The 22,810-nt window shown below is 39.6% G+C and overlaps 1 protein-coding gene across 3 annotated transcripts in view; it reads right to left on the reverse strand.

The window, feature by feature from the left end:
- Positions 1-371: 371 nt before the first annotated feature.
- MISO1 (mitochondrial inner membrane subdomain organizer 1) overlaps positions 372-22,810 on the reverse strand; it is a 40,400-nt gene continuing 17,961 nt past the window's right edge. The window contains exons 5-6 of one of the 3 annotated variants that reach the window (XM_089663992.1): positions 17,386-17,517; positions 372-3,125 (exon numbers count right to left, since the gene is read on the reverse strand). In XM_089663992.1, the coding sequence (XP_089520118.1) occupies positions 3,075-3,125; positions 17,386-17,517 (183 nt within the window). In that variant the 3' untranslated portion in view covers positions 372-3,074. Of the gene's footprint in view, positions 3,126-12,937; positions 17,518-22,810 lie in introns of those variants that run through there. The other 2 variants (XR_016308799.1, XM_089663991.1) reach the window with 2 other exon arrangements.

Here is a 22,810-nt window from a genome sequence, read left to right on the forward strand (position 1 = left end):
TATATATATATATATATTGTTGAAATGCGTTTTTATTACAAAATATATGAAAAATATTTTTAAACATACATTTCAAATATACTGTATGTCTTTAAAAATACAAATGTACACTTTTTGAGTGCATTTACAAATATATGTAAAAATATGTTAAAATTACATTATGTTAAAAAAAATCTGAAGAATATATTTAAAAAATATTTTTAAAAATATATATTTTTTAATTATATTCTTCAAATTTTTTTTAACATATAAAAAAGTAATTCTAACATATATTTTTATACCGTACATTTTGTTTCTTCATTTGAGTATCCACAATTTCCTATTTCTTTTTTATGTGTTTCCTTTCTTTTTTACAATCAGGCTGGTCATCGTTGATTATAACACACATTTTTATTAGAGCTGCACATTGATATTATAGTGTTTTGTTTTGGTGGAGACAAAAGAATGAATATATGAAAGTAAAACTTCCGTAGGTCTCATTACAATACATGAAACTTGAATGCATTGATTTTATTTTCTATACTTATATTGTCTTCTTCAGTAAGAGTGCACCATATTTTTGCTTTAAATGTGAACTAACCCTTTAACCACCAAACAATTTGTATACTGCATCGTATAGCAGATAACAAAAATCAGTTTAGTCACATTGCTGCCCTTCACATATGCACCACTTAATAAACTTGGTATAGTACCTGTAATTCACCTGCAGCTCTTAGATTTTTTTTTTTTTATTTATTTTCAGAAGAGGAAAAGAAGGTGAAGAGATGTCACCAGTGCTAAAGTGGATGAGAGCTTGTGAGTCCACTGCCAGGTCTTGCAGTTGTCCAGCATCTACTCTACTTGTATTTGTCTGTTTAAAGTCTGCCAGGAGTCCTAATCTCAAGATTTACCTCCTACTACAAACCCCCCCACCAATGACAAGACTGTCTCTGGTCATTAGCACAACAATGGGCCTTGAATGACAACAAACTGTTACTGGGGGAAGAGTGTTCACATGTTAATTTTTAACCAGAATGAAGCCTGAATAGGGTCTGCAGCTCTCTGCATCCTTGTAGGAAGCCACACTTGGGTAGATTGTGCCTCAATAACTGTTATCGGAGCACAATGTACAGTCTGTCATGGCAGCCTACCAAAACATGCTGGGACTCAATTGCAGAACAACCACAGGCTTATCTTTGAAATACAAACTAAACAATTTATATGTAACTTATTCTCCATCCCCTTGTTGCCAATAAAAATCTACAGGTTCTGGTTTGGTATTCCCTCCCCTGAACATTGTATTCAAGTAATTAGAGATCCGACATAAATGTTTCTAGTACAATGTGCTATATGTGGTTTGTAGTGGTATCTATTTTAGTGGAAGAATTAAAGATGTCAAAGGTGTGCAACTGCATCCAGATCCTGGAGTTGGACTCACAGATGAAACGTTTACATAGTTACAGTTATTCTGGCTGAAAAAAGACAAAAGTCCATCTAGTTTAATCATAAAGGGAAGAAAAAAATTATAATCCTATACCCACTATTGATCCAGAGGAAGGAAAAAAAACCCCAGCAAAGTAGGAGCTATTGCTCCCGCAGGGGAAAAAAAAATCCTTCTTGATCCCCCGAGAGGCAATCGAATATTCCTTGGATCAACTTAATCTATAAATGTAAGTATCCAGTTATATTCTGTGTGTCTAAGAAAGAATCCAGGCTTTTTTTAATGCAATCCACTGAGCTGGCCAGAACCAACTCTTGAGGTAGTCTATTCCACATTTTCACAGCTCTTACTGTGAAGAAACCTTTCCATATTTGCAGATTACATCTCTTTTCCTCCAGACGAAAGAGTGCCCCTTTGTCCTCTGTAATGACCTTAAGGTGAATAACTCTACACCGAGTTCACTATATGAACCACTGATGTATTTATACATGTTGATCATATTCCCCCTTAATCTCCTCTTCTCAAGAGAGAATAAATTCAGTTCCTCTAATCTTTCCTCATAGCTGAGCTCCTCCATGCCTTGTATCAGTTTGGTTACCCTTCTCTGCACTTTCTCCAGTTCCTGACCCTTTGTTTAGAAAGGTTGGAGACCCCTGTACTAGAGTCAGATTATCCACAGGGCAAAGTAGGCAGGAGCCTTTGACTTGGTGGATGCTCAGGGAACACCCGGGTACAGGGGGATAGTGAAATTGGTCAAAGCTGTGCACTGGCCTGTCACTTTTCAAGGAAGGATGAACTTGTAGTCAGTTGGTGTTTGATGGGGCTATGTCGGTACAATGCAAATAAGCTGACTTTTTCAGGGCAATTGAAGAATTGATGGGGGACTGACCAATCAGAATCCATCTGGTCCATCTTGGAAGCTCTGAGGGAGAAGAGCAGGGATTTCAAATGCGCGGACTGCTGAAGCAGTTACGAGGCTACTGACATCTCAGGAAACTTGGAGGTAAGTACAAGGACGAAAGGGTTGGGGAGGGTGTCTAAAGTTTGTTCAGCTTTACATTTTTGCTGTAAATGTGAACTATTCCTTTGACCACCAACTAATTTGTATACATCAATTGTGTACTTCATTGGTGAGATGATGAGTATTGGCACATTACATCTAGAATGAAAGAGGCGCTTGGGGAAATACGGATCATTTTTTTCTCATCATGTGCATTTTTCTAATATGGTGGGTGCCTTTGTTTTATAAGCCCTAAATTGTGTTACTGGGACCAAGTAGATTTCCAGCACACTGGAAGATTTGTGCCTGCCATCCTTTGGATTTTAAAAATGTTATGTTGTTTGCTCTGCACCAATAGGCCATCTCACAATCATCAGTGATGTCCCAAAAGCCACTTAATTGAGATCCCATTCTATGTAGATACATTTACTGAAAAAAAAACTTGAAAAAGCGGAAGACAGATGACTAAAAGAGTGTTTTATACACCTGTGATATATGAGCCTGATGCAGAGTGAGCCACTAGCTTCTTGTATTTCCATGTTTTATCTTGATCTAGCAGCCTGAGATGAAGCCATAGAAACAGCTTGCCTTTCTCAATGGACTCAGCAGGGATAGTCCAAGCTTCACAGCCATGTGATAATTTGAGCAGAAACTTTATCTGACAGTAATTGTAAAGCCCAAGTTGGAAAGCAGTGAATAGAAACCCTACAACAAAAGGAAGATGATATGAATACATTACCCTCCAAAATAAATCTAAGCACCGACATAAAAAAAACCTGTAACTCATATGATTCCAAGTAAAGGAAGATAGCCACATAAAATAAAGTATTTGAAAGTAGAACTGACTATGCTTTCAACGACAATCCCAATTAGCCTCTTCTGTTCATGTTTGTCTGAGAAACCCTATAATATGTCAAGCATCCTAGAAGCGTCCATAAATCAGTTAATTATTAAGCATGGTAGGCCTACACCTTAGACCTAATATTCTTTTTTTACATTATATTTATATTAGCTTTTACAACTTTTCAAAACACACATAGCACACTCCCATGCCCCCTTCCTATCCCAAGTCCTTGTACAAACAACTCCAACAGAGCACCAAAAGGTAAAACTTACACTTGGTGTATTTTAGAAGCTGAACTCCGAAACAAACAACAATTATCTAAATATATGAGGCATGTGTATTGTTACTTAAATCTTGGAGTGCTTTGTGTATTTCTTTCAGTTCTGTGCAGTAATCCAGTGTGAAAACTCTGCCTCTGTACAAGAGCTTCCTATAATAGAGACCGGTCACTGCTGCTCTCTCTCCTTGTGCAGGGTGACTGGTCTAGTATCCGCCCCCTCCTTTAGTTTTCTGCAGGCAGTCTGTAGTGGGTGCAGCCTGCTGGGTTCCTCCCACATCTCTGCTCTCTGCACAGACTATGTAAAGCATAGTGATGATGTCATCACTACTTTTATAAGGTAATAATTGGGTTTGCAGTGGTATATGGTTCACAGAAAGTGGATTTATACTCTTTGTGGCTTTTAAGCAAATTATTTAAATGAACATTTTTTTGCCCAGAGTTCAGCTTTAAACTAAATGTGTTGATCATGGTTTCCAGCACCAGATGACATAATATTGATTAAGAAATAGTCAGATACTGAAGCAGAAATTCTAGCATTGCAATGATAGTTGTAAAAAATTGTGGAGCATAAGCCAATGTCCATTGTTACCAAATAAAAAAGATTGTTCCTCTGCACCAATCTGTATGTTACATGTATCATCAATTTTTTAGTGCTTGTTTGCAGCTCTAAAGATGAAAGAAAATAAATCTAACTTGTTATGGCATCCTGGTGTCTTGTGGTTTTTCACCATGTTTTGATGTCTGACTGGTAATATTACCCAGAATCTTTAGCCCCTATATACACAGCCATTGTAATAAGCTTCGTCATCACATAGCAGCTAGTCAAAAAACAGCATCTAAAGCTAATGGGCTTAAAGATGAATTTCAAGTATGGCAATTTTACATCATTACATTGTTTCAGCTTGGACCAATGTAAGTATGTACAGTAGATGCCTAATCTGTGGGATACCCCTGGAAACTATTAATCACCCTTGTAGGCACTGCTACTACAGTGATTGTGGGTGGCTTCAGGGTCCTGTACCAAGCAGCTGAACTGCCGCTTATTGAACACAGGAGGTGGCCTGCTAAGCACAGGCACCATTCAGAGAACACTTTCCATTTTCTCAATGAATGCAAAGTGTTCTCTGCCTGAACTAGGGAGATCATGATATCACTGTTCCACATCTTCAACTCATCCATATCTGAAAATGCTTTGCATTCACTGAGAATGTAAAGGAGCAACCTCCTGTGTTCACAATGCAGCAAGGCAGCAATTTGGCACTGGACCCGGAATCTAGTGGGATCACTGTAGTAGTGGTGCTTCCTGCAGCGATTTCCAGCTTCCACTGGATCCTATAGGTATAGCACATTCATATTTACATAGGTCCAAACTGGACCAATGTAACTATTTATATTTCAATATTTTTATTGAAAAAGTGAAATACAAGAACAAGAACATAGAAACATAGCCCACCTACATGGTGAGTTGAGGCGAATAAACAGGTTCATGAATATATAGGCACAGTGATGTTGTAAACAAGAAAATACAACCCCCATATGGTAGCAAATATTCCATTAGTCAGTAAACATGGGCAGTTTTATATTACCATTTAACAAAATAAGGAGACCAGAAAAAAAAACAAATTAGGTAACAAAAGTCAAATAGAAAAAAATCAAAAAATAACAGAAGGGAAAAAGAAAGAAAAAGGTGGGGGGGGGGGGGGAGAGGAAAGAAGAAGAGGAAAAAAGAAAAGAGAGGGTCAGCCGCAGTTCCATTAAATGATAGAGATAGACCTAATCCATGGATCCAATGTAACCTCAGATTTAGAAGTGTTATTATTAACAATACTTGTAAATTTATCATTGATCATAATCCAATTAAGTTTTTGTTTGACCCAGTCTAGCAGAATAGATGACTGTCTCCAACATCTAGCTATTGTAATTCGTGCTGCTAACAAAATATAAAGAATTAATTTAACCGATTTCTGGGGAATATCAATGGGAAACAGATGAAATAGGGCTATGTCCGGTGTTCTGCGAATATTGATTCCCGGTACCGAATAAAGAAAATTAAACAGTCGGATCCAAAATCTATGAACCACCGGACATTTCCACCATATATGGAGCATAGTGCCCTCCTGTACGCAGCGTCGAAAGCAATTGGGTGACACGGATGGGTACATTTTAGCAAGGTGTGTTGGAACTAGATACCAGCGAAGAAGTGTTTTATAATTGGATTAGATAGGAGTAGTGTTAATCGAAATTTTAGGGTATTGGCTGTAGTCCGTCAGGTGTCTAAGTCTAGCAAGCTATTTAAATCCCTTTCCCATTGAATCATATAGGATAGCTTGGTAAGTGGATATATAGTGGATAATCAAACTTTCATCCTCCCAGTAGCCCCACAGGAGATCTCTAGAGAGGTGAGTGTGCAAGGTTCTACAAATAATTTGAGTTTACTAGTAATAAAGGATATAAGCTGACGGTAACGGAACAGTTCTCAGGAAGGCATCTGAAAAAGTTGTCAAAACGTATTGGAGAGAACGAGGACGAAGTCCATCCAGGTAGTCCCCAATACGCAAAAAACCTTTATTTATCCACCACTGAAATGCAGATGGTGATAGGCCAGGAATAAACTCAGGGTTACAAAAAACAGGAGCTAATAGGGTATGTAGAGAGCAGAGAGGTTTGCGAGCCCGCCATCTATCCCAGACCGTTAAGGAATAGGATAATGGAGGACAAACGATAGGAAGCTACATGAGAGCGCCAATAGCATAAGGTGGCAAGATAAGGCCTCAATGCCAACCCACTGGTGAACATAACCCCTAATGGTAGTACAACAGAGCTGTGCCATCTGAGCCGCCTGAAAATAAATCTGAAGATTAGGAAGTCCCAAACCACCATGCTTTTTTAAAGAAAATATAGTTGACTTGTTAACCCGAAGATGTTTTCCTTTCCATATAAATCTAGAGACTGCTGCTTGTAAAAGCAAAAGTTCCCAAGTCCTAAAGTAGTATAATAGTCTCGGTAAAAAGGTCATCTTGATAGAATTAATTCTACCAAACCAGAATTAAGGAAGGTCCTTCCAGTCATGTAAGTCGGTCTTAAGTTGTTTGAAGAGCGGGGGGATAATTGGTCTTATATAGTGACGAGATAGAGCTCATGAGGTGAATTCCCAAATAAGGGAGAGAACAGGAGGCCCACTGAAAGTCAAAGTTGTCCCTCAGATATTGAACCTCTGAATTAAGAGTGAGACCAGAGGCCGTAGAGGTCATAGAGAAACGATGAAACAGGTGGAGGAGACTAGGTAATGATGTTCGAGGGTTAGATATATACATGAGAACATCATCAGCAAATAAGGCACATTTATGATCTCGTTGGCCACAGTGGATGCCAGAAATAGACGGATCAGAAAGGATAGCTATAGCAAGTGGTTCCATTACCAAAGCAAAAAGTAACGGGGAAAGGGGGCAGCCCTGTCTAGTACCACGCTCAATAGACAGACAAGCTGATTTGTATCCACGAATGGAGATTTAAGCTGAAGAATTAGAATAAAGAGCCTGTATTAAAGTCAGAAAAGAAGGGCCAAACCCCAACCTACCCAATATCTGAAATAAATAGTCCCAAGATAAACTGTCAAATGCTTTATGAAGATCTAATAATAACAGTAGGATTTCCCTCGATAAGGATTTATCCCAGTTGGATTGTACAGCTTACAACAAGACCAAAGTTCAACAAATTTGGTCCGATGTTTGTCGTCCGCTGCTGAATCCGGATTGATCATCATGAATATAAAGAGCCAGAAATGTATGGAGGCGTAAAGCCAAGATTTTGGTAAGGATCTTGAGATCACAATCAAAGAGATGGGTCGATAATTAGAAACTAAGGTAGCACCTTTGTGGGGTTTAGGAATAACACTGATGAATGCTTTATTTTCATCGGGAGGCACAAGTTCCCCATCCCGTAAATAGTTAAAATAATGGGCCATATGTGGAATCAGGAGGTCAGGGAAGACCTTATAATAATTATGAGAGAGGACATCTGGTCCTGTGGATTTATGAGGGGCAAGAGTTTTCAAGGTATTACAAATTTCCTCACAAAAAATAGGCTGTTCCATTGATTCCCTGTGGTCCTCCTGAAGAGAAGGAAGAGCAACAGAGGTCAGCAAGTTGTCGAAAGATGAAGAAACATCTCTCTGAGGCGAATGGTATAGATCAGTATAAAAAGAATGAAACTTTTGGAGAATCTTACTGGGATCTTGAGATAAAGTACCGTTATTTAGTCTGAGTTTAGGGAGAGCCATTTGGGAATGTTTAGGAGACAATTTACGTGCTAATAAAGTACCTGGCCTATCTCTCCAAGTGAAGAATTTATGGTTGGACCATCGTAACTGTTTGTCAGCGGTAGTAGTGAGGCATAAATTAAGCTCCAATCGGGCTTGGTCAAGTTTAACCAATACATCCGGATCGGGATTCTGTATGTGTTGAGTAACCAGGTCAGTATATACTTGAGTTTTAGTGAGAGTTAAATTGTTACAAGCTTTTTTAAGCCTCGAGGAAAGTTGAAAAATAAACCCCCTAACCAAAGCCTTATGGGCTGCCCAATTAATAGCCGGATTTGTATCATCTGCTTTGTTGATTTCAAAGTACATTTGTAGATGTGAAGAAATATTCTGAAAATATGAAGCATTGCCCAAAATAGATTCATTAAGGCACCAATGAGAAATGGTCCTACCATGGGTCCAGGACAAAATTGTTAGAAAAATCGGGCCGTGATCGGACCAAGGTGTGGAAAGGATTTTAGCTGCAAGCAGTCTCGGAAGTGAGTGTGTATGAAAGAATATATAATCAATACGAGAGTAGCAATTATGAGCCCTAAACAATGCAACTATTTAAACATTGCAGTAACTGGAATTCATTTTTATTTTGATTATATATTAATAGTAATAAGATGACGCTGAACTAGCCCAGTGTAGTTAGGCACACCCACCAAATATTTTCCAGTTTTAGAAAGTTACATCTGCATTTATATGTGAGTTTTTGTAAGTGCAATGTGGAATTGATGCAGCAGTCTTTCCATCTTGTGGAAGCAGGTGGAGTTGGGAGATAACCATCTTACTACAACCAACTTTCTAGCTAGGAATAATATTCTGGTTAGAATTAGGTAATTTAATAGATTAAGTTTTGGAATCTCAATATTACTCAGTAATCATAACAGTTGATATAACCTGGTGCCATCAGAAATTCACTTGGGCCAGATGCAGCTTGTGTCATCTCCAAAACATGTATAGCAGTGTACCTACTTCTCTACTGCATCTAAAACATATCAATCAATCAAACAGATCAATTCTCCAGCCATAGCTATGATGTTTCTGAAGGGTATATAAAGTGTGATAGATGATATATAATTGTGCATGTCTCTGTGAATTAGATATGGATAATTGTGAGATTCTACCAAATGCTTCATACTGCAGCATGGCTCCTCTGAAATGGTTCCAATACTCCCCTTACACTTCGGTATACATTGGAATAGGGGGCAAAGACATTTCATGTTCAGTAGGGTAGTATAACATGTAGATATAATACCCTTTTGGGAGCAGGATGTAGTAATAAACAAGTAAACATTATCCCAAAGTGGTGTACAGGAGTTGTAGCCCTTAAAATTCTCTTTGCATTTTCAATAATTTTATCATTATTTCAAGCGTAGAAAGCAGAAGGGTCCTAGACACCAGTCACCATAACAGGTACTAGACACCTCCTGCTAGTAATGTGAAGTAACTGGGGCCAGGCTGGGTCCTCTGCTGCAAGTTTAAGCAGGTGAGAAAGTTGGGCAATTAAGAATTAGATCCAGGAGTTGGGTACAACTAGACATCCCTGGTTCGATAGGTATTGAAGTATGGATACATTTATTCCAGAGTGGCATCTTTCCAGAGAAGTTCCCTGAATATGGAAGTCTATTTGTCCAAACTACATTTTGGGATCCAAATTGGTAAATTTTGCATGATATAGAGTATTTGAGACATCCAAAACATTTTAATCATGTTCGTCCTACAAACAACCTACAATGATAGATGACATCAGATCTTGCTTCTGTCCCGTATTTTAGGTAATATGTGATTCCTATTTTAGGATATTGTTCTTTCTGGCTTAGTAGATATCATTATACCTAGATATTTAAAAGGGTTAGTATAGCCTGGAACGCAAAATGGTTTTGGCATCCAACAGGAGCAGGACTGATTTATCCCAATAAATATTCAGCCCTAAAAATTGACCAAATCTTTCTATATGTTGTATCAGGCATTTAAAAACATTTCCAATATCTTCCATAAAAACAATGTGTCATTGACAGAGAGGGCAACTTTTTTCACCTTACCTGCTCTTGGTTCTTTTTATCTTGGCAGTTTTCCCAATTGCTCCAATTAATGGTTATTTTTTTATTATTATATTTTTATTAGTTTCATTTACATACAAATATTTAAAACAAATCCTTACACAATATCATAACATTCAACAATTCCCTTTTCTTTTCCCTTTCCTTTTTCTCCCTTTTCCCCATACATAATCCCCACAGTCCCTTCTCCTCCCATCACCCTCCCCACTTCCTCTCAAATTACCTCTCATCTTCTTTTTCCCCCTCAATTCTTCTAAGCTACATATATTCTCACTCTCTCTTCTCTTATTTTTCTTTCCTTCTTTCACAGCTTTATCTCCCAGATTATCTTTCTCTCTATTTTACTCTCCCATCAGTTCTACATATCTTTTTGAGGTTTTAAATTGACTCCACACCCTCCAGGTTCTTAAAAGTTTTGTCATTTGATCCTTTTTGCTTTGGTATAATTCCTCCATCCTATAAATATATTCTACCCTAAGTATCCAATCCTTTACTCTTGGTATCTCCTGGGCCCGCCAGACCTTTGGGATCAAACCCTTTGCCGCATATAAAAAATGAAAAATCATCGTATTCTTATACTGTTTCACTGTTAACTCAGTATTATGGAATAAACAAACCCATAGGTCCTTTGAGATTTTAACTCCTGAGATCGCTTGTATTTGTTGTACTATATCCTACCAATATTACTGTAATCTTGGGCATTCCCACTATATATGTGCCATAGTTCCATTTATTCCACATTCTCTCCAACACAGTGGTAAATTCTCTGATTGTTGTTTATGTGCTACACTAGGTGTAATGTACCATCTTGCCAAACATTTATAATTATTTTCTACAATTTTCATATTCACCGCCCCGTGTGCTAAATTAAATATTTTCCTTCTTTGCCGTTCATTCAATTGGGTTCCAAGTTTCATCTCCCATTTCTCCAAAAACAACGGAGAGATAGGTCTGGACATTTTAGTGAATATTTTAGATATACGCGTTGTGCTGTGTTTCTGTATAGTACCTAAACTCAACATCTGTTCAGATGGATGTAGGTCCTTTACAACTCTTACGGGTTGTGGAAGTGCCATTACAAAGTGTCTTAATTGAAAATATCGCCACTCGTCAAATACATAAATCTTTTTTGTATTTCAATTCTTGAGAAGAACATATTTTCCCCTCCTTCCTAATATCCTTTTAACGGTGCATTTCCGCCCTTTATCCATTTTCCTGATATTTCCTCTTTCAGCTAATGATAATATTGCAATGGCAAGGCTCAGGGGCAACAGATGACATGCCTGGTGTGCTGTGCATCCCCACGCAGGCAGTCCTATCAATGTCAATTGGGAGGCAACGGATGCAATGCCCCAAACACAACCATTGTGCACAGCAATGTTCTAATTTGTCCCCACTTGTCACTTTTACTGAACAGTTTGGTCTACATGTAAATTTGGGGAAAATTTTGAATAATGGGATGCAAAATGAAAAAAAAAAATATATGGAACACAATCATTTCTGTTTACAGCTACCTTATTGCATTAATTTATTTTTTCACAACTGAAAAGGATGACCTGGTGTTTAATGCAATATAAGTGGAAGGCAATCCTGCCTTTTGTTTTCCCTTCATCCTTGGGTGGACAGTCTGCTGTGGTTAGGATGTGAGGGGTGTGGCTATATTTTTTAGCATGATTACACTATATGTAATTATGCCTGATGTAATTTAAAGAGTAACTCCGCTTTTGTTGAGAAAAAAAAAATCTCCTCTGGGTGATCTATGTACAAGAATTAAACTTGGTAGCAAAGTCCTACCTGTTTCTATTCTTAAAGCAGTATTAAACCCAAAAGCACAGTTTTATTATATTGCAGCTTACTAAGTCTTCGATGTGATGGTGGCATTAGTTTTCTTTTTAGGCTTTCTTTTATTTTCACCTGGTGGCCCAGCCAGTAAGTCTGTTGCTTTTCAAAAGAACAAGCTCTCCTGCAAATGTATCAGGTAAGAGTCTTGAGACAAACAGTTTACCACTGATAGGAATTAACTGCTTGTGTAACTGCAATGTGAGTTGGAGTTTGGCTTCAATTTGTTAATCTGTTATTAAACCTAACACCCTCATCCCACAGATTAACAATGTTACTGTCTGCTGTGCTCCCTCATCCGGAGTGAGGGGACTATAATATAGGAGGTGTGTTACTGGCCAGGTCACCAGGTGAAAACAGAAGAAAAGAAGCCTAAAAAAAACCAAGGTAACTATTTTTTTCCACAAAGGTGGAGTTATCAGGAATACACAAACCCGCTGCTCAACCTGAATAGCATGCTTTGCGTTCAAGTGGCGATGTACGGAGGCTCCTGTCAGCCAAGTCTTCAATGGAAGCGAAAGTGGAGTTACCCTTTAAGAGCAGTCAAGAACTCTTTGATTAGAACACTCTAAGAATCACTAATCATGGTCAAATTCATCTGTTTTTGTTTTAGTGGTCAACATACAGTACGTTGGCAAATTTTAAGCATCACCAATGAAGGTCAAATGCATTTTTTTGTTTTGTTTTAGTGGTCAACACGTTAAAGCAGAACTTTACACACACCAACTTGATAAAAAAAAATGTTCTTTAGCAAGGAACATACATTCCACAATAATAATTATGCCACCAAAATGAGTGTGTGCTGTAAATTGCCTCCAGCATTTCTCCTGTTTCTAATTACCAGAGGCTGCCATTTTGCTAAGCCCAGAGCCCCATGAGCAGCAGTAAATATTTAGGTTGTTAGCAAATCGCCCTCTAGTGGCCCTGATTTTAGGCACAGTGCCTCAAAATAGAGAGCAACTGAGTATGTGCAGAGCAAGGTGAGACAATGTATCACTGGATTTTAAACAGTATAGGCATTTATTTTTAATGTTTTACATAGCTCTACCTGCAAAAGGGGCCAGCCTGAAGTAATACAGCAGGACTTTTCTGACTAAAGTTCCACTTCAATAACTACTATACTACAATGCATGTGGATTTCCTTTCTCTGCTTTTTTTAAATCCATAAAATTACACAAAATAACAACATTATCATTTTTTAATTTATTAATTAAAATTAGCTAATAAGAATAAATGAAATTAATAAAAGGTAAACATCAGCCAAACAATATACTACTGATATAGCAGCACATATCCTATCTGTAAAGCAATTAGTATGTTTTGAGGATACAGGGATATCTGCATTTACATACACTTGTGTTTTCCAAATAAACAGTAGCCTTATCTTTTGTTTACTCTGAAATAATGAAATAAATAAAAATGTTCTGATTGATAGGATGTACAAATTCACACCTCTTTGTTTCTGCTAAACAAAAGATGATTCTGCACTGAATGAGCACCTAGTAAGCTGGAGGAGAACAATGAACTGCAAAAACAATACTGCAGCATCTGGCTGTCTCTTCTGGCTTTCCAGGAACATTTTAAAGGATTTCCCAAGTGATCTAAATGTTCGATGAAACATAAAATAAACACATTAGACATGCTATTATCTGTGGGATGATGGACATGAGTTCATGTTTACCACACGTCTCTAAATTAAATATTACTAGTGAATCAGAACATGTTTTATTTATATCACATATAATAAACATACATCACTTACACTAACCCACAAGGCAGCAAACAGAACAATGTACAGAAATTGACTAGGAACACTGTTATATTAGAATATAGAATAATATAGAATGATGAAACTTTATCAAAGAGCTTCTTCAGGCACGTTTATTAGATACTGGAGAGAGATACTCACTGCTTCAAGAAATCAGAGCCTTCCCTCAATGAGTTCCCAACTCTGCTAGTGGACTATTCTGTCCATTCCTGAAAAAGTTTGGCTCAAGAGTCAGACTAGTCGTCAAAGGGAATGTATAGTGTTTTTGCATATAGTTTCTTTATCTTCGGGAGTTAAAAATATGTTTCCTTTTTTAATGTTTAGTCTAGTAAGTATGCAAAATTGGTTATAAACATTTCATATTTACCACTCGTAGCCAGCAAGTGGTGGGTGCGAAGTCAGATGTTGGGGTTTGAGAGACTTCATTTTCTAGGACATTCTAAATCAGTGGTTATCAGCACTATGCTGTGGCTCGCTGCCTGGCTGTGGCCTCTCCTCTCCCAAGCCTCCAGCCAGCTGAAGATCTCTTAACCTCCCACAGTGCTTCCCAGCTCCCATAGTGCTCCTCAACCACCCATACTAGCCCACAATGCCCTCAGCCTCCACAATGCCCCTCAAGCTCCCACAGTTCTCCGCCAGCCTCCTTCAGAGCTTCCATCCCTCCATAGTGCCCCCCCAAATGCTTCCCAGGCTCCTCCAGAAACCTTACTCCCTACAGGGCAACCAAGTCTGCAGAGTCCCCCAATCCCCTCCAGAACTTTCATACAATACACAGTGACACAGTGAGTGCCTGTCAGGGCAGGAGCTGAGGAACGGACAGGCAGGCCTAACAATGTAACGCACTGGCTGACGACAACCACCACCCACAGACCGAAGTCCCTCAGGGCGCGGAGTCTAAGTCCCAGGCTGCCCTTCACCAGGGCCCCTGATGGTGGGGATGGACTTGACGCAGCCAGGAACCAGGTCGCGGCCCCCGAGACACCTCAGCTGCGGTAATGGCCGCCGCCAATGGCGTGTAGCTGGTGGAAGAGACAAAAGAGTAGTCAGACAAGCCGGGGTCAACAACAACAGGACAGAACAGTACAGGACAGAAGACGAGAATCACAGGTCACGAGCCGGGTTCAGCAACAGAGGGTCAGATCAAAGGAGAATACAAAGAATAGTCAAGACAAGCCGAATCAGATACCAGGAGAGTCACGAGAGTCAGAACAGAGTAACAGCAACACAAAGACACAAGACACAAGTGCAAAGAGCATGTGCGGGCCACAGGCTTATATGTCATCAGCCACACCCCTCTGGAGGATGGACCACAGAAACCTGAAGGCATAAAAGGGCTCCCATCATGCACAGCAGAATCCAAGATGGACACCAGCACATGAAGTAACATAACCACAGGGAAAAGGTAGGACCTTGACAGTGCCATACTGAGCCATCCAGCATTTTAATACATGTTTTGCATTTCACTACTTTTATCAAAGGTTTGGAAAGAATTTGCAGAACCCTAATTTTAAAAAAGGTCAAAAACCATTGCTCATAATAGCTTGTTTTCATAACAGATCTGAATTGCAGAATATCAGGTTCCACACACAATATACATCTAAATGACTAAGGGCTTGTTCACACCAACCATTGCATTGCAACGCAGTAGTTGGTGTGCAGTGTGGTGGGGCTGAAATCAGTGAAGTGATGATGTGCTGAGCTAGGTACGTTCTGCTGTTTTCTTTAAACAAACTTTATCGAGATGTGACATGGACATCTTATATAGCTCAATTGCCATCCGCGAGGCGTGAGACAGTGGATTGCCACGCACAGTGTTGAAAAATACTGCATGCAGTACTTTTTTCAGTGCACCATGCCTGCACACCACTGCAAAGCAGTGGTGTGAACCCAGACACATAAGAGACAAGGCATTTTGCAGTCCCTCCGCATGTGTTGTGAACCTACCCTTAGAGAATGGAAAATCCCCCTTCACTTCTGATAAAAAATAATGGCAGTAAATACACTTTTATTCTGAAAGAGCAGCTATCAAGTGCAGATACACTTAACTGCCACCCCCTCCAGCTGCACTTAATCTGGTCATACACAAAGATTTTTTCCATTTAGCCTGCTAACTGAATAGAATAAATCAAATTCTTCCATCCATGCTTGGATAAATCTTCCGCGGTGGCTATTCTATGTTGACAGCTGACCGCTCAGCTGTCAAAATAGCTGATCAGTGGCTGCATCTGATTGACTGCAATCGCTTTCTTCTGACAATTTTCTGCCTGGCTTCTTCAATTTTTGAATCGAGGAATGCTGAGTGGAACCAGCTGAAATTCAAACAGAGTATGGCCAGCTTAACCTACCTTCCCTTTTGCTCTATCTGCTGGGAGATGGAAGGAAGCCCTGTGTAGGCTCCAAGTCACAAATTGGAGTTCACACGTGGCTGAGGACTCCTTCTCTGCCCCATGTGACAGCATTGGGTGCTTGAGCAAGCAACAACCAAGGATTAGCACTATAATGAGGAAAAAGAGTCACATGCTCCCTATACCTGGTGGCTTCAGAGATTTCCCTTTACCCCAGACAGCCAAAGGCAAGACACAGATTTACAATAAACCTATTTTTTTTTTCTCATTGTACCGTACACGACTTTTAGGGCTCTGGCAGTAAATGGGCATTGGAAAAGGAAAGAATATTCAGCCTATGGCTACCAAAGGTGCTTATTATCTCCCCTAAGAGTTATGCTTGAAAATAGCAGCATTGCTTATTATGTGCCATTAATGGCCCCTATATACACATACAAATCAACATGAAGTTTTGTTACCAGCAGCCCTGAAACCTGAACCTGACCTCCTTCATCCTGACAAGAGGATGTGTTACTGAGAGTGAGAAAGTTGCCTTTATGGTGATCATTCATGATCACAGGGTCTAAGCTACATCAGTTAAACCAAAACATGTACATTTGCTATACATGTACACTTAATGCTGAACTTCAGGAAAACTAAACGTCTTTCCTTTTAGTGAGGCCTGCACTGCACTGCACTGAGGGTTAACTGCTCCTTTATGCCTAGAGGACCAGGTACAACAATTTTACTTGCAGCCACTCCCACTGGCTCTTTGGGCTACTAGACTGATCTCTACAGCCTCTTTTCCTCTTCATTTTGGCAGTCTAAGGTCCTCTGACATCATCAAGATCACAGCCCTCCATTGGATATGGGAAAGACAGTCCCACTGCTAGAGCAGAGGGAAAACACTGTTTGCCGGGGAGCAGAGAAAACCTGGTCTTTTCGAATTGACTAAATGAGCTGTTAAAAAATATGTTCACCTTTTGAAAATTATTATAAATGCGCATTTATTTTTTTCCCCGAAGTAACCTGCAGAGCATTGCATCCACAATCAGCAGATAACAGGTGCAATGTCAGGCTCCTGCAGACTCCCAAGATAGCTGTCTGATCATACCACCTGTACAAGCAGGCAGTTACTTTAGAGCAGAAATATCAATGAACTACGAGAGCGCTCACCAGCACCATCGCAGTTCATTGAGAACTACAAGCCATCAGCCGCAATCGGGGGGAGAGGGGATGCTTGCTGAACATGTTGCATGTTACACCCTAAATACAGGCGTAATATGTAACATGTTCACTAAGGTGAACTTAGCCTTTAAGCCTTTCTGTGCAGACAGAGCTCCACTGCAGGGGAGGTCTTTTAGTTTTCCTGGAGCTTAGCTTTAAATCTATTTTCATTTCTTGAACTGTTTCCAGTGGGAGATCAGTGAATTGATAAGTTGTTTTGTCCTCTGGAAAATACTAAAAGTGGATATTTTATTTTTTAAACCATTAAATTGGTTCTCCTGTTCCCAGATGCCCTTTCTTGCCTTCTGTGCACGGACCTCAGCTTGTAATAGTTGTTTGTAAAATATCCAGTGGTAACTATGCTCTACACGTATGTTGGGAATATCAGCAGCTCTTCCGAGTCCTTCTTTAAGCAGCGAGACGTTCAGGCATTCATTAAAGAGCCTTCCCTGAGTAAACAAAGACATTATTAACGTTGGTATTTTGTAGGAAACAATAACTTTCATTCACTTCCACTTTCATTTGATAGCTCAATAACATTAAGGCTGCATTCATACCTGAGCGTTGAGGTTTTGTGTATTTTTGTGGGCTTTTTGTCGCATTTTTAATGTGCGTTTTTTAGTGTTTTTTTACAGCGTTTTGGAGCTTTGGCATTTTTGTATTAGCCAATAGTGAAAATTATCATCTATTAGATCATTTTTTGCTATGTCTTTCTGCATTCAGCTGCTTCAAAAATTCACTAGTCTCTTCAAATAGAGTTACAAAAGTAGCTTCAGGCGTTTTGCAGTGAAGAAGTGAACCACAACTATATAGAGATTGATTTTTTTTTTCTCCATGAGCAGTTTGGAGTTTTGAGCTACAAAATGCTCTGGTGTAAATGGGGCCTGATATAGGTTATCTATTGTCTGCCAGTTCTTTGCTACTGTGTTATATCTATTAGCTATGATCTGAACATGGGCATAGAAATGTGGGACACAGATAAAGAGGACTCTTAAACAAAAGGGGTGTTATAACTCCTTTTATAACATTTAGTCACTTTACAACTCTTAAAAAAAGAAGAGGAAAAAGTAAAAAAGCAGAGTGCAGAGAACTAATATTATAATCAATATTAATATTATAATCAATATTCTTTATGCCCATGCAAAGGTCATTTGTAGTATTAATCTCTCGTAAATTGCAGTGTCGAAGCCATAGAATAAAAGACCTTCAGGAGCCATAACCCTGACATTAAAACATACACTAAGATAAAAATCAATAGGAATGAGCACTCTATTCTAATGACAGATGAGACAATTATCCTGTCCAATGTTAGTACAGATACAGTGGCCATTGCCTGTAACCTGCACTTTCCGCAGGTTCCAATAATATCTGGCCTGTCTGTAGGACCAGAAAAAAATCATTCCTCTGAGGGTCATTTCCTAAATATGCATTAAAAGCTATCCAATTCCCTTTAAAAAAACTGTAAAAACCTTATCAGTAGATTTGAAGAGACTGGCATCAGTGCCATAAGAGATCTGCAACACTGACTATTCCTTCTAATTCTTTATTAATATTGACTGATAAAGCGGGGATGAATGGAGATAACCTACTATGTCTGACAGCCAATGAATGTGTATGTTAGACAAAGGAAGCTTTGTCTGAGGATCTGTTTCAGAGCAATCTACAGCTGTGGCCAGGTTTAGTGAAAATGTGAAAAATCATAAGATTAATGAACAAAAAGTGACATGTAACATATAAAACAATAATTAAGAACTGAAACAGTACTAAGTTCAAATAGCCCTAATGATCTGCTAAAGAAAAACAATTTTACTTGATTTAATGGACAGAATTGGTCTCCACCAACTACTCAGTGAAGTCATGTTGTATTGGTGACATTATTGTATTGAATGGCTATAGATTTTACATGTTTGTCATTGCTTATCAAGCAGTGTGATCATCAAAATGTCTCTGTAGTCTTGATATGTAAATAGACACTATGTTGTCCTTATACCCGAGAGACATAATCTGGAAATTTGACTCTTTCTGCCTCTGGGCAGCACTCAGAAAAACACAACACAACAGGAACTGAGAAAAATAAATCCTTTCAATCTTGCAGGTTGACTAATGTTCATCTGCTATGGTTCTTTCAGGAGTACTCATACTACCCCATACTTTTTCAGGTGCAACATGGTAGAAAGAAAAAGAACCAATCACAAGTTGTCTTTTTAAAGAATTTGAATGAGAACTTTTTAGTTATAAATTTGCAGGCTTACCTATGAAAGATATATTTTTGCCCTTAATGTGTGTAACAGTATCAGGCAACAGAGTCCTTCACTGAAAGGGATTGCAGAGATATGTTTTATACGGTTATCACTTCAGAGATGGAGGACAGTGTGTGTAAAGTTGGCCATACATGTAAAGATTTCCAAACGTCCCCCATCCACACTAAACAGTGTGAATGGAGAAATCTCCCATTGCTTGCCATTATATTATGAAAACTGGCACCAGGGGCTATCAGAATACCAAACATTGATTACAGCTGACTGGCTTTTAATTCTCCAATCAAAGTTTGTGGAACCGGGTGCTGTCTACAGGGCCACTCACGGCTTAAATGTTTTCCAGTTTAAGGAATTAACCAAAATTTAAGCCATGTATAACTTGCCTTAGCATGAGATCAGGCAGTTGAAAAGGCCGAAAATGTCACATTTCAGGGGGCTGATCAACTCTGACCCTCTATCCAACAGTTCTTAAACGAACAAATTAAAGCCAAAAAGGGTTAAATATAACACTCTCCTAGGGTAGACTGGACTGTTATAAATTATGACTGAATACTTGGATTCTTGCAAAGACTCAGTCATGGTTGTCCCTATTTAACTGAACACATGCTGCAAAGAAAGTAGAAAACTGAGTTGAAGTTGCTCAAGAAAATCAGGAAATTCAGGTTTCTTCTGTGCTTACACTGATATGATTATCATCTTACATTGCTCTGTGTACTCAGTAAATAGAAAATCCCTTCAACCTTTTCTCATTCATCACATGCAAAACACACACATACAAATTATTTATTGTACAGGACATCTGAAATGTGTTTTGGATGGAAAATATATTTCCACACTTTTTGGTTTGTGGTCCCTTTAAGGTGAGAGCTTGAGAGGCATTGTCAGTACTCAGGGGTTCCCACCCATGCAGGGTTAGGGGTTCTGGGGGTAGTCCAGTCACAGAGAAGATAACTGATTTTCTGTACTCTCTGAACTGGTAAGTCCTCATTAGGGACCTGGAATTCAGAGGTTCAGAGAGACTATTGGGTTGGAAAAGAACCTCCAAACACTGATTACAAGGACTCCGGTCCTAAAAAGGTTAGGCCACATGCAAGGAAGCCTTGAAAAGTAGCCGGAAGGCAGAAAGTGTCTGTAAGGTAATGTGGAGTGGTTCACAGCTGAGAACAAGGGTGGACTCTCTGGTGACTGAGACTCTAGTTTTGCTGAGATCCTGTGGCTTGTCTTGTACTGTGAAACAAATGGGAACCCAGAACACCAGTGTGGGGCTGAGAGACTGATGGTGAACCATGTTGTATGGTTTTCTTTATACTAGGACTGTGAACCGTTTGTTGAAGAAATATATTTGTGTTTGCCTGTTTTGAAAGACCAGTAAAGACTATTTACATTTACAAGTGGCTTGCTGGTAATCTTTGGACCCTCTATATTACAAGACGGGCAAATTATAGCTAGAAGTATACAGGCAAAGGACTCCGCTAGCAACACGGGCCATGTGGATCATTGTACACAAAATGATTGGTTTAACCCAAATCTTTTTTTATCACTATGGCTTTTCAAAGTAACAAGAACAATAATTTAAACGTTAGATTAGATAAACACTAGTGCAGTAAAACATATTTAAACATTAAATAATACATTTTTAATAGAGAGCCTTGTATCAGAACAAAAACAGGGATAAACAGAGGAAGAAAGAGGGGTGGAGGGATATGGTTCCAAAAGAAGGACTGTCCTTCCAAATGAGGGACATTTAGGAGGTATGCTAGTGTATGTGCATACAAACAATTTAAACATATGGGCATCAGTCAACTCTATACTAGTGCACTATAATTACTATATATGTGCGTACAAACACACACACACACCAATTTAATGTACAAAGTTCACCATGTGTCACATTTTTAATATTAGCAAAAAGCTCTAATTCAGAAACATTAAAAAGTTTCTTCAAGATATAACTTTTTTGAAACACTTATTGTAGAGTTGTACAAGACGCAACATATTCAAATAAACTCATATATACACATACCGTTTATTTTCATGTATCTATATCCTTTCTTTAACATAAGCACAATGTTAATGTATAAAATCTCTTACACTCATACGCATCACAAGGTAAATCCAGTTTTGTCACTTTTTCAAAATATAACATTTTTGGGAGAAATGCAGGAAACCCAATAAAGTGACAATCACAGGCTTTGGTGGAAATTTTCTAGCATGCCCCCAATAAAAAGTAAGGACAAGCAGGGCACAGAGAACACTTAGAAAAACATAATAAAACTAATATCACTGTAAAATTATGAACTTAGCCTACCTTAAAAAAGTTAGCTTAAGCAACCCCCACAAGTCTGATACAGGAGTCCGTCATGAAGGCAGAACCACTGGCACTGCAGGCTGATTTGCTTGACTAGTTTCAGGCTTTGCTGCGTGCTCTGAGTCCTGGCCAGTGTAAGCAGTATGTAGGGCAGTGTACAGGGGTTAGCAGGATGTACAACAGTGTACAGGGGTCAGTAGTGTGTATGGCAGTGTACAGGGGTCAGCAAGTGTACGGCTGTGTACTGAGTTCAGCAGGACGAAAGGCAATACAGAGGTCAGCAGGACATTCGGCAGTGTACAGAGGTCAGCAGGACATAAGGCAGTGTACAGGAGTCAGCAGGACGTACGGCAGTGTACAGGAGTCAGCAGGACGTACGGCAGTGTACAGAGATCAGCAGGACGTACGGCAGTGTACAGAGATCAGCAGGACGTACGGCAGTGTACAGGAGTCAGCAGGGTGTACGGCAGTGTACAGGAGTCAGCAGGATGTACGGCAGTGTACAGGAGTCAGCAGGATGACGGGCAGTGTCCAGATGTCAGTAGTAAGTAGGACAGTGTACAGGAGTCAGCAGGACGTACGGCAGTGTAGAGGTCAGCAGGACATAAGGCAGTGTACAGAGGTCAGCAGGACATAAGGCAGTGTAGAGGTCAGCAGGACGTATGACAGTGTACAGGAGTCAGCAGGACATAAGGCAGTGTACAGAGGTCAGCAGGACATAAGGCAGTGTAGAGGTCAGCAGGACGTATGACAGTGTACAGGAGTCAGCAGGACATAAGGCAGTGTACAGAGGTCAGCAGGACATAAGGCAGTGTAGAGGTCAGCAGGACGTATGACAGTGTACAGGAGTCAGCAGGACGAACGGCAGTGTACAGGAGTCAGCTGGACGTACGGCAGTGTACAGGAGTCAGCAGGATGTACGGCAGTGTACAGTAGTCAGCAGGATCACGGGCAGTGTCCAGATGTCAGTAGTAAGTAGGACAGTGTACAGGGAAAAGAAGGGCAGTGGACAGGGGTGAGCAGGACAGGAGGTCAGCAGGGCACTGCACAGGGGGGTTGAGGGCACGGTGCAGGAGGTTAGGGTGACACGGTACAGGAGGGCCAAGAGAGCACATCACTAGGGTGGTCAGGAGGGCACAGTACAGGGGGTCAGGAGGACACAGTACAGAAGGGTCA

The sequence above is a fragment of the Staurois parvus genome, unplaced genomic scaffold (assembly GCF_062004578.1).
Source record: "Staurois parvus isolate SC_StPar_1 unplaced genomic scaffold, SC_StPar_1.0 ptg001806l, whole genome shotgun sequence".
Classification (NCBI taxonomy): domain Eukaryota; kingdom Metazoa; phylum Chordata; class Amphibia; order Anura; family Ranidae; genus Staurois; species Staurois parvus.